The sequence below is a fragment of the Lactuca virosa genome, chromosome 4, assembly GCF_052849685.1.
Source record: "Lactuca virosa cultivar CGN04683 chromosome 4, Lactuca_virosa_CGN04683_v6, whole genome shotgun sequence".
Taxonomy (NCBI): domain Eukaryota; kingdom Viridiplantae; phylum Streptophyta; class Magnoliopsida; order Asterales; family Asteraceae; genus Lactuca; species Lactuca virosa.
In genome coordinates, this window is record NC_136429.1 from 263,943,154 (window position 1) to 263,954,098 (window position 10,945).

General features: G+C 34.9%; 2 protein-coding genes across 2 annotated transcripts; one reads left to right on the forward strand and one right to left on the reverse strand.

Moving 5' to 3' along the window:
* The first annotated feature begins 641 nt into the window (after nucleotides 1-641).
* Nucleotides 642-4,679, forward strand: LOC145108254 (histone deacetylase 5-like). The gene is made up of 14 exons (XM_079045276.1): nucleotides 642-958; nucleotides 1,449-1,650; nucleotides 1,736-1,882; nucleotides 1,990-2,099; nucleotides 2,177-2,388; nucleotides 2,475-2,539; nucleotides 2,607-2,777; nucleotides 2,862-2,948; nucleotides 3,315-3,408; nucleotides 3,496-3,605; nucleotides 3,710-3,903; nucleotides 3,987-4,113; nucleotides 4,201-4,265; nucleotides 4,339-4,679. Exons 1-14 carry the CDS (start codon nucleotides 777-779, stop codon nucleotides 4,502-4,504), a joined length of 1,932 nt encoding a protein of 643 aa, XP_078901402.1. The 5' UTR covers nucleotides 642-776; the 3' UTR covers nucleotides 4,505-4,679.
* A 436-nt stretch (nucleotides 4,680-5,115) lies between these two features.
* LOC145108255 (DNAJ protein JJJ1 homolog) lies at nucleotides 5,116-7,265 on the reverse strand. Its single transcript, XM_079045277.1, has 3 exons — nucleotides 5,583-7,265; nucleotides 5,424-5,482; nucleotides 5,116-5,336 (listed from the first exon to the last, which is right to left on the reverse strand). The coding sequence occupies exons 1-3, from the start codon at nucleotides 7,203-7,205 to the stop codon at nucleotides 5,279-5,281; spliced, it is 1,740 nt and encodes a 579-aa protein (XP_078901403.1). The 5' UTR covers nucleotides 7,206-7,265; the 3' UTR covers nucleotides 5,116-5,278.
* Nucleotides 7,266-10,945: the final 3,680 nt, after the last annotated feature.

The window sequence follows — 10,945 nt, forward strand, 5'->3', positions numbered from 1 at the left end:
TTTGGTGTACTTTACCCTTAATTTTTCACCGGAAGTATGTTTAACTTTAATCTCCATTCCAACATATTAACCTTCGTCACCTTCGAAATTTTGACATCTCTGATTTGATATCCTCTGAATTTTTGGGATGAAGTTGAATTGTTTTTTAGGTTGAGGCAATGTCCATCAGCATTGTTGTTGGGTGATTGTAATGAAGGATATAGTCGTTGTGTATGAATTCTCACTCAACATAATAATGGATAACAAATGGGGTAATCTTATGGGTCCCAATAAATGATCAAAATATTGAACAAAATAAAATGATATGATAGTTCAATTTTAAACAAAAGATTATAAAGTATCAAAAATCATAAAAATAGTAATAATAATAATGTAATTACTTTTCCTTTTTTTTTTTTATTTAAATACCAACTTTGTTCCTTCTTTAAAAAAAAAAAGAACAATGTAATATTTAATATAATAAATTAGAAGATATACCAAGATGCACTTACTAAAAAAAATAAGTTGCTAATTTTGTTACTGATTCTTTGCGATCATATGAATTATACCATGTTTGTTAAATTTATTGAATTTTTATTATTATTTATGGTAATTAATATAATTCCACATTTTGGACGTCAAATATACCAAAAGAGCCAGGCATGATTGGGGATTGTAGCTTTTTAATAGTGGGAGGTGAGACGCCATCACGGCTTCCGTGAAATATCTTTCAAATTTCAAACCCAACTCGCACAATTTCTTCTCCGTTTGATCAGTCTCTTTCAATTTCTTAGTCAATGGAGAACGGAATGGGAGCTCAAGTTTCATCATCGGCATCTGGAGAACTACGTCGTGTGGGGCTGGTCTATGATGAACGGATGTGTAAGCATTCGACACCTACAGGCGAACCTCATCCCGAAAACCCCGATCGTATTCGTGCTATTTGGAACAAACTCATGTCCGCTAAAATTCCTCAGAGGTGAGTTCTTTTACACAAGCACACACGCTGGATATTTTAAGTACATGTAAATGTAACCTTGTTTTGGTGTAATTTTAAGGGATTTTAGATGAAATTATGGTGTCAGATAGTGTTGAAGTGACATAAATTTGTTCTCGGGTCATAACGTTCTGTATGTTGTATGAAATCTGCAATTCATATATCTGAAGATTAAAGCAATCATTATAAGTGATCATATCCACAGGTAGAGATAACTTGCCACGAAACTGACAATTACGGCATTTTGAGACATAATTATGCTTCTAGTACTAGATTTTGTTATTCATCATAATGCTCTTCATTTATAATACAACACTGGCTTGCTTGCTAAAAAGTTCTTTTTAATTCTTTTACTAGGGTAGAATACTTTTTCTCTTGTGAACACGAGAAACCTATTTTTGTATCTGTAGTAATGGTTAAATCATTTTATGACGTATCCGTGATTTACATTGCATGCATTTGTACACTCCAGATGTGTGGTCTTTGATGCAAAAGAAGTAGAAGATAAATACATAGCAGCAGTTCACACCAGTAATCACATCAATTTGATCAAGACTATAAGCTCTAAGAAATTGGCCTCACAAAGAGACAGGATTGCTGCAAAACTCAATTCAATATATTTCAATGAAGGTTCATCAGAATCTGCTTATCTTGCTGCTGGCTCTGTGCTTGATGTAAGAAGCTCATATCTGATTTAAGCTCTTATACATTTACATTTCTGCAATCAACTGTCATATTAATAGATGATTTGTTCAACAGGTTGCTGCAAAAGTTGCAAAAGGGGAACTAAACTCTGCATTTGCCATTGTTAGACCTCCTGGACACCATGCAGAAGAAACTGAACCAATGGGATTCTGTTTATTCAACAACATTGCAATTGCAACAAGCTTTCTCCTTAACCAAAAAGTAAGAGTGATCAATATTCAATGCAATGATGCATACAGTTTGTCAAATCAACCATTGACTACAATCTTATGAATTATCTAAATTAATTCTTCTTATGTATATTGCAGGAATTAGGTATCAACAAGATTTTAATTGTTGATTGGGATGTTCATCATGGAAATGGTACTCAAAAGACCTTCTATAAGGACTCCCAAGTGTTGTTCTTCTCTGTACACAGGTAAATGATTAGTTACCAATATTAATAATAATCTCTTATTAAAAATTTTGTGGTTTAAAAAACTATAAATAATGCAGGGATGAGTATGGGACTTTTTATCCCTGTGGTGATGATGGATCATATGACATGAAGGGTGAGGGAGAAGGTGAAGGGTATAATATAAATGTTCCATGGGAGAATGGAAAATGTGGTGATGCAGATTATATTGCAGCATGGGACCATATATTGATCCCTGTTGCAAGAGAATTTAAACCTGATATAAGTCTAGTTTCAGCAGGATTTGATGCAGGTCAATCCACTTCTACTAACTCTCAGTGATGATAAAGTTATGTTTTTGGGACTATAATTTTTCATTTTTGTATTTTTTTTAAACAGCTATTGGTGATCCTCTTGGAGGCTGTCGTATCACACCACATGGTTTTGCTATATTGTTGAAGAAGGTTAGCACAAAATAAGTCATAAAATTGTGTTAAGGTTTATTTAAAGGTGGTTGATGGTTTTGTTTAGTTGATGGAGTTTAGCAATGGAAAGATAGTTATGGCATTGGAAGGAGGATACAATCTCAACTCTATAGCAAATTCAGTACTTTCTTGTGTACAAGTTTTGTTAGAAGACAAACAAATTGTTGAACCCTCTGAGATTTATCCATTTGAATCCACTTGGAGAGTAATCAAAGAGGTATGTAAACATCTTAATCTTATATTTTGTTTAATCTTTTTCTGAATTTGGGAAATTTTCATTTTTTTTATTATATGTGTTCAGGTTCGCGAGGAATTGAGTGCATATTGGCCGATACTTGCAGAGAAGTTACCTGAGAAGTTAACCAGTAAAGTAACACCTCTAGTTAAGGTAACTCAACCCTATTTTTTTGTCTTTTTTGTAGTGTGTTTATTGATTTGAGTTGAGGCCATGTATTGTATGATGTATGTTGTAATAAAACGGTTACCAGTTATCTGTTCCAATAAGTTGAACATACTTACAGTGGCCGATCCAGTATACTGGAAGTCAGGTGTGTGGACCCCACTCAGAAGTGGGTCCCACCAATGATATTATAGAAAAAAAAGAATGCCAGCTCGGATTCTCAGGTACGCATGTGCAACAAGTTTTTTGCAACCTCATCAACACTCCCAATCCATGATGATGATGATGACGTCAGCAAAAAAAAAAATAAAAAAAATCTCGTGAAACTTATTATGTTCCATCATGTGGTTGTAGACATACAGCTCAGAGTACGAAGATGAAAATGATGATGATGATGTTACAATACCCCTTTCTAAACTCAAAGTTAGTGATGATGATGATGCTCATGGTACTCCAGCTAATTAATAATTTCTCTAATCTCTTTTTACAATTTTTTTTGTTTTTTTTAATCTAATATGTTGCAAACTAAATGTAGATAAAGTTGAAGATTGGAGATCTGAGCTGTCGAAAGTTGATGTTTGGTATGCCTCTTTTGGATCAAACATGAGTGAGTCAAGATTCCGATGTTATATACAAGGTGGCCAGGTAAATAGCAAGTTTTACAGACTTAAAGTTATCAGCTAACAGCTATTCTGTCAAACATAGCCAAGTATAGTTTTTTTAGTTTTTTTAATATTTGAATTTTGTAGGTGGAAGGCATGAGAAGACCATGTAAAGGAGCTGTTGACAAAAGTCAACCAAAGGAGGTGTTATGGAAGACTGTTCCTCATCGTTTATTCTTTGGTCGAGAGTCTACAGTTACGTGGGGTCCCGGAGGTGTTGCTTTCCTTAATCCTCAAACCAACAATCACGACAAAACCTTTATGTGCCTTTATAGGATCACGTGTGTAACTTCTAAACTAAAATTCATTTTTATTTTTTAAAGTGGATATTATTTAATTTGAAATTCCAATTTCTTCCATGCAGTCTTGAGCAGTTCAACGATGTTTTGCTTCAGGAGAATGTCTCTAGTGACACCACTTCTCCTTTCTTCGATCTGAACGCTTTAAACTCCATTGAAAACAAAACCAACATTTCTTTGAAAGCTCTCAAGGTATATCTATATATATGCGATTGAAAATGAAAACAACAATTCATCTTATTTTGTAGTTAACAGCATTTGTTTGTTTGTTGTGTGTAGGATGGTTGGTATCATAATGTTGTCTACTTGGGAAAAGAAAAGGGTGTTCCAATTCTGACAATGACGTAAGCTTAATTTTTTCATTATGTTTTCGGTTTTTTTTTTTTAAATGTTTTTTTTTGGTTAAATAAAATCCAGGTGTAGAGTTGATCAAGTTGAGGGGTTTAAATCTGGGAAGATACCATTGCGTCCACCAGCTAAAGAATATGCGGATACTTTGATTAGAGGGCTTGTAATGGGAAAGCAGTTATCAGAAGATGAAGCTATTGCTTACATAAATGAAGCATCTACTAAACCTTTATGACTTCACTCCAATCCAACCGAAAGCATCATATTAAGTAAATTTCTAGGAAGTAGTGTTGTTTTTCACCTACGAAACTGATGATAATTGATATTGTGAATTTGTGATGAAAACCGTTGAGATTGTGATGATTGAACTTCTGGTTTTTTCATTTAAAATTGGTTGTTTTTGGGTTGAACTAACTACTTATTTAGACTAATAGAAGAAAAGGCAACGCTACATGTTGGTTGGTTGCTTTTTTTTAATTCAACCTGGAAAATAAACAAAGTGTGTTCATATATATTACAAGATACAAACAAAGTATGTAGCTATTTCATGTATTTAAAAAACAAAGTATGTTGCTATAAATTTACTAAGTTAAATTCACAAAAAAAAAAAAAAAAAAAGCAACATACTAAGCACTTAAAAAAATTAAAAAAGTATTTTGCTACTTCATTCTCTAATGACCAATCCACTATGCACAAAAAGATTAAAAACATACTTTTAGTCCAGTGATTTTGGTTAATATTGTTTCTGGATAAAACAAAACATACAAATGTTATTTAGTTTCTGAACAAAACAAAAAAACAACTACAATACTAATTAGCTGAATTCATAACAGATGCAAATAAAGATTATAAAAAATTTAATATTTTAGCTTTTATTGGAATATAAATTACCAATACAATTACAACTACAATAAACTTAGCATCCGTTAGCTTCCAATATAGTTATCACCAATCTGGCAAGATAGAACCCTACTCTACAAAAGGGTAAAATTGTAAACAAAATTGGTACTCATCTTGATTTGATAGCAGCATGGCCCTCGTCACTCAAATGTTTATGTAATTTGGTCCTGACATTGGAAACAACCATAATATTAAGGCCAAACAGCAACACAACATATTAGGCATAAAATGTAGCAATCTAAATTTTTATATACCTTGAATCAAAATTAACTCCACAAGTATCACATTCATGCCCAGAATTTCTTGATGTTGCCTGTGTAATAAGATATTATGTAACGTAATATTAAAAACCAAACAAATTATATTGGTAATAGAAAAATAATAATAACCTTAACTGATAATAATAATAATACCTTTTGTTTTTTGCCTCTAGTAGAGTTTTTTCCTTTTGAATTCCCCTCTTTTTTATTGATAACCTTTGAGGCAGGAGCTTGTTTAGCAACCTTTATCTTTACATTGGGCTCATTAGCTTCTTCACCATTGTTCTCAATTTCTACACAAGGTTGAGATGATAATGATGATGATGATGGTTTCTCGCTATGTGAACCATCATCATCATCATCAGATTTGTTGTCCACATCAGCATTGCCACTTATTTCAGGTTTATCCATTTTTTGTTGTTCTTCATCTTCTGGTTTTGTAGCTGTATCTTTCTTGCCTCCTCTCTTTCTTCTACCTTTCTTGTTATTATACTCCATCAAATCTACCTCTTCCTCTTCAACTTCAACATAAACTTTCTTTTTTGGCTTCTTCTTGTTCTTATTCCAAGATAACATTGCTTCTAAACTATTTTCATCATCATTATCATCATTATCATCTTTTTCTTCATCATGAGCTGTTTCTTCCTTCTCAATTATGACATCTTCAAACTTTTCTTTCAGTTCTTCAACCTCATCAACAAGAACCTCACCATCATCAATGTCTTCACTTCCAAGATCATCATCTTTGTTTACTGTAACTTCTTCTTCTTCTTCTTCTTCAAAAGCTTCCCTCAACTCTGCAACTTTCTCCTTATGCTTCTTGGATTGCTCATGATTCTTCCATTGTTTATCACTTTTAAACTTCTTCCCACACACCACACAGTAAAACTCATTCTTCCGCTCATCTTCTTCTTCCTCCTCCTCCACCACCACCTCACCTGAATCCTCCATTTTTGCCCAATCAGGCTCCTCATACAACCTTGCTCTCTCTGCTTTCTCTCTCTCCATTTCTTTCTTCCTTGCCCTTTCCTCCTCTTTCTTTTTCTCAATCTCCTCATTCCTCTTCATCTGCATATCAATCACTCTCTTATCCCTCTTCTTCACGAACTCTGCTAAACCCCTAACAGTTTCGTTATACTCCCTCTTAGCCTTCTTCCTGATCTTCTTATTCTCATCCTCCATCATCCTCCGAGACTTCCGATTCGGTCCTGCATTTGCATCATACTCATCCTCCCAAACAAAATCCATCACTGTTACGAACCCTAACCAGTATCCGTAAAACGCATTCACTTGAGCATATGGACTATCCAAATTACCCATCAGTGGCGCCTCTTTAACAACATTTCCTAACCCTAACGTCTTCGCGAATTTCAGTTCGTTTCGATAGATATTATCGAACACATCGGCGTAAACCTTATAGAAACCCTTACCTTTATCTGAAAATCCAGAGTAAACGGAATTTGAGAAGAAGGATAAGAGATCGGGGACGACAGCAGAGCCGGAGGATGAATTGTTAGGGTTTGAACCGGAGAAGAGGATTTGAGAACGGTGAGAGTCGTACCATGTGCGCTCTCGCACATCGGAGAGGACCTCGTAAGCATTGACGAGCTCCTGGAAGGAAGCGGTGGCTTCAGCTTCGCTGACGCCGGACTTGATTAGCTTGTCAGGGTGACGTTGGAGAGCGAGCTTTCTGTACGCCGAGCGGATTTCATCGGCGGTGCAATCGCGTTGGAGACCAAGGACTTCGTAGAGGCATCGCTTCTCCGGCGAAGTCATTGTGTCTGTTGGAGCGGTTGTAGTCTCGTCAACTAGGGTTTTTGATCCTTTAATGTTCGTTGGTATTATGATTCATGTACATGTTGAGGCAGGGGTTTCTAAATAAAATATCTAAAATTTCATATATCAAAACTTTTATAAATTAAATAATTTTTAAGACAAATTATTCAAAACTTTATATATGAAAAATGTTCTATACAGATTCAAATAACAAAATTGAGTACCCGCTTCTTTTTCTTTTAATATAGGGAAAATGATTTTAAAAAATAACAAAGTTTCCAAAATATTGAAAAAAATATCCTTGTTTTTTTTAATACAAAAGGTATCACTAAATTATATTTTTTATGCACAAAATACCATTGAAGTAGCAAAGGTACATCCCACATATTAGAACTTTATGTCATTTTTGTCAAAAAAAAAAAACCACAAATATAAGAGGTGGGAAGTGAAATTTTCTTAAATAAGAGCCTTACACTCTTCATTTCAGGAGATGGGATCGATTAGGAGAAGCTAGGTCTGTGAAATGTCGATTTCATCATAAGAAAACCCTAGAATTTGATCTTAAGCTTTCTTGGTTCATTTTGTGAAAATTGTGAAATAATTTAGTGGTTTAAGGTATACTTTCTTCCTCCATTTGTGTATAAATCCGAGTTTCACCTTTTGTTTGGGAGTTGAATTCGATTTTCATCTCATTTGATGACTAGGGTTTTGTGTTCTAATCAAATTAAGATGATTATGTTGGTTTGTAACTCAAATCCATCATTCCATGGTAGATTTGATGTTGATTTTGCTAAATCTCCATAAACCCTAGTGTAACGTCCAAATTTCAAACCAAAATTTTCCATTTAATATTAAACATTCGCTCCAGTTCCAACTTTAAAGATCTATATAAAACCAACTTATTCAAAACATCTATCAGAGTATAAACATGAGAGTTATTAAATACATAAATCTTTAATGGATGCGATGCAATCAAGCCGTGTCCTTCCTCGAATATTAGAAAACCTGAAACAATTAAATCATGAAACTGTAAGCACAAAACTTAGTGAGTTCCCCGAAATACCATAGACCATACATATCAGTGGACCCAACCCTAGGGGTATATTCCAACCCATGTGAATGTTATGATCCAACCATAGTCTTACAATCTGTAACATCTTGTTTTGAGGTACTTTCATTGTTGACCCTTATATTGAGATTTATTGCATATTGGTCCCTAAGTAAAAGAAAGAGTGCAAAAGGGCCCATGGTGGCATTTTGATAATTTCGGACTTTGGGAGTACGCTGAGCGTACGTGTGTACGCTAAGCGTACTAGGGCGCGCCTTAGTACGTTGGGGGTACACCTCGTACGCAGGGCATACACCTCGTACGCAGGACGTACGTGAGGATCATGCAAACCCTAAATTTTAGGGTTTGGCTCATATTTAAGCATCATTATAGTCTCACATCTCATTCTTATTCAGCCTCTTTCTATGAAATCGATCCCCAAGCAAACCCTAAGATAAGAAGAGCATTTTGGAGCCTTTAGAGTGTTCAGAAGTGTTCTTAGAGAAAGACGAAGGTGGTGAGAAGAACTTGGAGTTCGAGAGCATTATGGATCTGGGATTTCATTCTTGTTTGCAACCTCCAGGAGGTATAAAGCTTGCAACTTTGCCACTTCATCTTGTAGATATAGACAATTCACTCTTTTAAGTCACTTTTTGGTCCCAAAATGGTGATTCTTGAGCATGGCCTGTTCTTGACCCATTAAGTCGTCCTTTCAGTCATTAGGAAGGGTCTTGAGTCATAAAAATGGGGTCTTAATGGTTGGTTTTGCTCCATGCATTCCTTAGAATGTCTTAATGTATTAAGATGTTGAGTTAAGCACTTAATGAACATGCAAAGTCATAAAGTTTGAAACTTTATGACTATTGAGGATAATTTAGCCTTGGATCTGAAAGTTGGACGTAAGACCTTAAGGAATTAAGCTCTTAATGAAGTTTTGAGAAGCCTGGGCGTACGCCCTGCGTAACCTGATACGTAGCGCGTATGAGGTCAACTCTCTCATCTGCGGTCAAGGTTTGGGTACGCCCCGCGTACCTTTGGAGTACGCTCTGTGTATGCGTTCTGTGTCGACTCGACTGAGTTGACTTGGCTGGGTTGACTCTGTTGACTTGTTGACTTTGACCAAGTTTGACCAAGGGGTATTTTAGGTATTTTGAATGGTGTGTGAGAATTTGTCACACCCCCAAACCAAGGATGGCGGAAACGTCCGGCGGTGGAGGACTTCATGTATAGTATCACAACAACGAGTATAATAGTGCTCAAAGTAAATACAACCATCATGAACATAATTGAAAAAGTTACACCATAGTATGTGTTTACATGTTTCAAATCAATTACACTATGATGACAAAATGAAATGTTTGACGATTTAACGTCTCATCCTCAAAAGCTGTTGATTTTCTGTCTCACTGAATTCCTGAGAATACAAGCAGTTTTGAAAAAGTGTCAACAATTAAGTTGGTGAGTTCATAAGAGTTTTATTTGAAAAAGAAGTCGTTTTCCTTGTAAAAAGCGATAGAGTATGATTCCAGAAAATTCAATATTTTCTTTATTAAACGCGAAAGGAACTCTCCTATGTTATGCAATGATGTACCCTAGAGAGACCCGCAGATTCCTTCTATAATCACCCAGTGTATATAAGTTATATAAGATTTAAGTTAAATCAACCGTCGAATTTAATGGATCTGCCCTAGGTCCACAACCAAACAAGGAACAGGAAGTAGGGCGGACCCATTAGTTCTAAGTCGATTGTGACTAAATTCTTATATAACTCTAACATATACACTTAGCAAATTATAGCTGAAGTCTAACAATTCTAGATGAAACGTAGTTTTAATATCATGAAAGCCATTTAGTGTAACCTAGTACTTTGTCATGTATACTTCAAGAAAAACCCCTTATTTTCCTTATAAAAAGTTATGTAGCCTTAAATCCCAAGACCGAGAATATGTGTGTGTGTGTTGTACTTATAATGTTTATAATCGTAATGCGTTTCCAAAGAAATTCTAATATTTTCCTTATAAAAAGTTATGTAGCCTTAAATCCCAAGACCGAGAATGTGTGTGGGTTTTGTACTTATAATGTTTATAATAATCTTTAAATAGATAAAACCCCTATTCAAAATAGAATTTTCCCTGTAAACTTGAAAGATTGTTAACTCCCTATGTGAGTTGTTATAACCATACTATAACTCGAGGACCTCGTACTCAACGTTCTTCAGGTGTCGGAATGATATGACACTTGTCACCTCAGACCTGCCGGTCTAGCTGTTGCAAGCAGCTCAGGTGCGGGTTTGTCAGACCCAATATGGATCTATACACAACTATCACGCTCTACCTACCAGAGACTCTGGCTATAACTACAGGACTTTTCTGTGGTACATAAGAGTACCCCGAAGGAGAATGTCTCACAAATTACGTTAACTAGTTTACATATAGTTTGAGTATAAAACCTCTTTCGTGGTGGAAGTGAAATCACCTTTTATGAAAGCAATTAGTGATATGAAATCCATAAACTATTACTATTATAGTTTATCATGTAGTATATGAAAAACCCATTTGTTTTGAGAGTAAAACCTTTTCCATGTAGGATGCTTTTATCGAAAAATCCATAAACTATACTTATTGTAGTTTATTATATGTGTTCTAAATGAATGGGAAAACCTTATTATGAATGGCTAATTTCTGTTTATGAT

Bases quoted from the DNA above. Each gene is read 5' to 3' on its own strand.
- LOC145108254 (XM_079045276.1), top strand. From the start codon at position 777: ATGGAGAACGGAATGGGAGCTCAAGTTTCATCATCGGCATCTGGAGAA. The intron at 2,100-2,176 runs GTAAATGATTAG...TAAATAATGCAG, and splicing joins TTGTTCTTCTCTGTACACAG to GGATGAGTATGGGACTTTTT. The intron at 3,606-3,709 runs GTAAATAGCAAG...TGAATTTTGTAG, and splicing joins GTTATATACAAGGTGGCCAG to GTGGAAGGCATGAGAAGACC.
- LOC145108255 (XM_079045277.1), bottom strand. From the start codon at position 7,205: ATGACTTCGCCGGAGAAGCGATGCCTCTACGAAGTCCTTGGTCTCCAA. The intron at 5,483-5,582 runs GTATTATTATTA...CTTATTACACAG, and splicing joins CTAGAGGCAAAAAACAAAAG to GCAACATCAAGAAATTCTGG. The intron at 5,337-5,423 runs GTATATAAAAAT...TTCCAATGTCAG, and splicing joins GGAGTTAATTTTGATTCAAG to GACCAAATTACATAAACATT.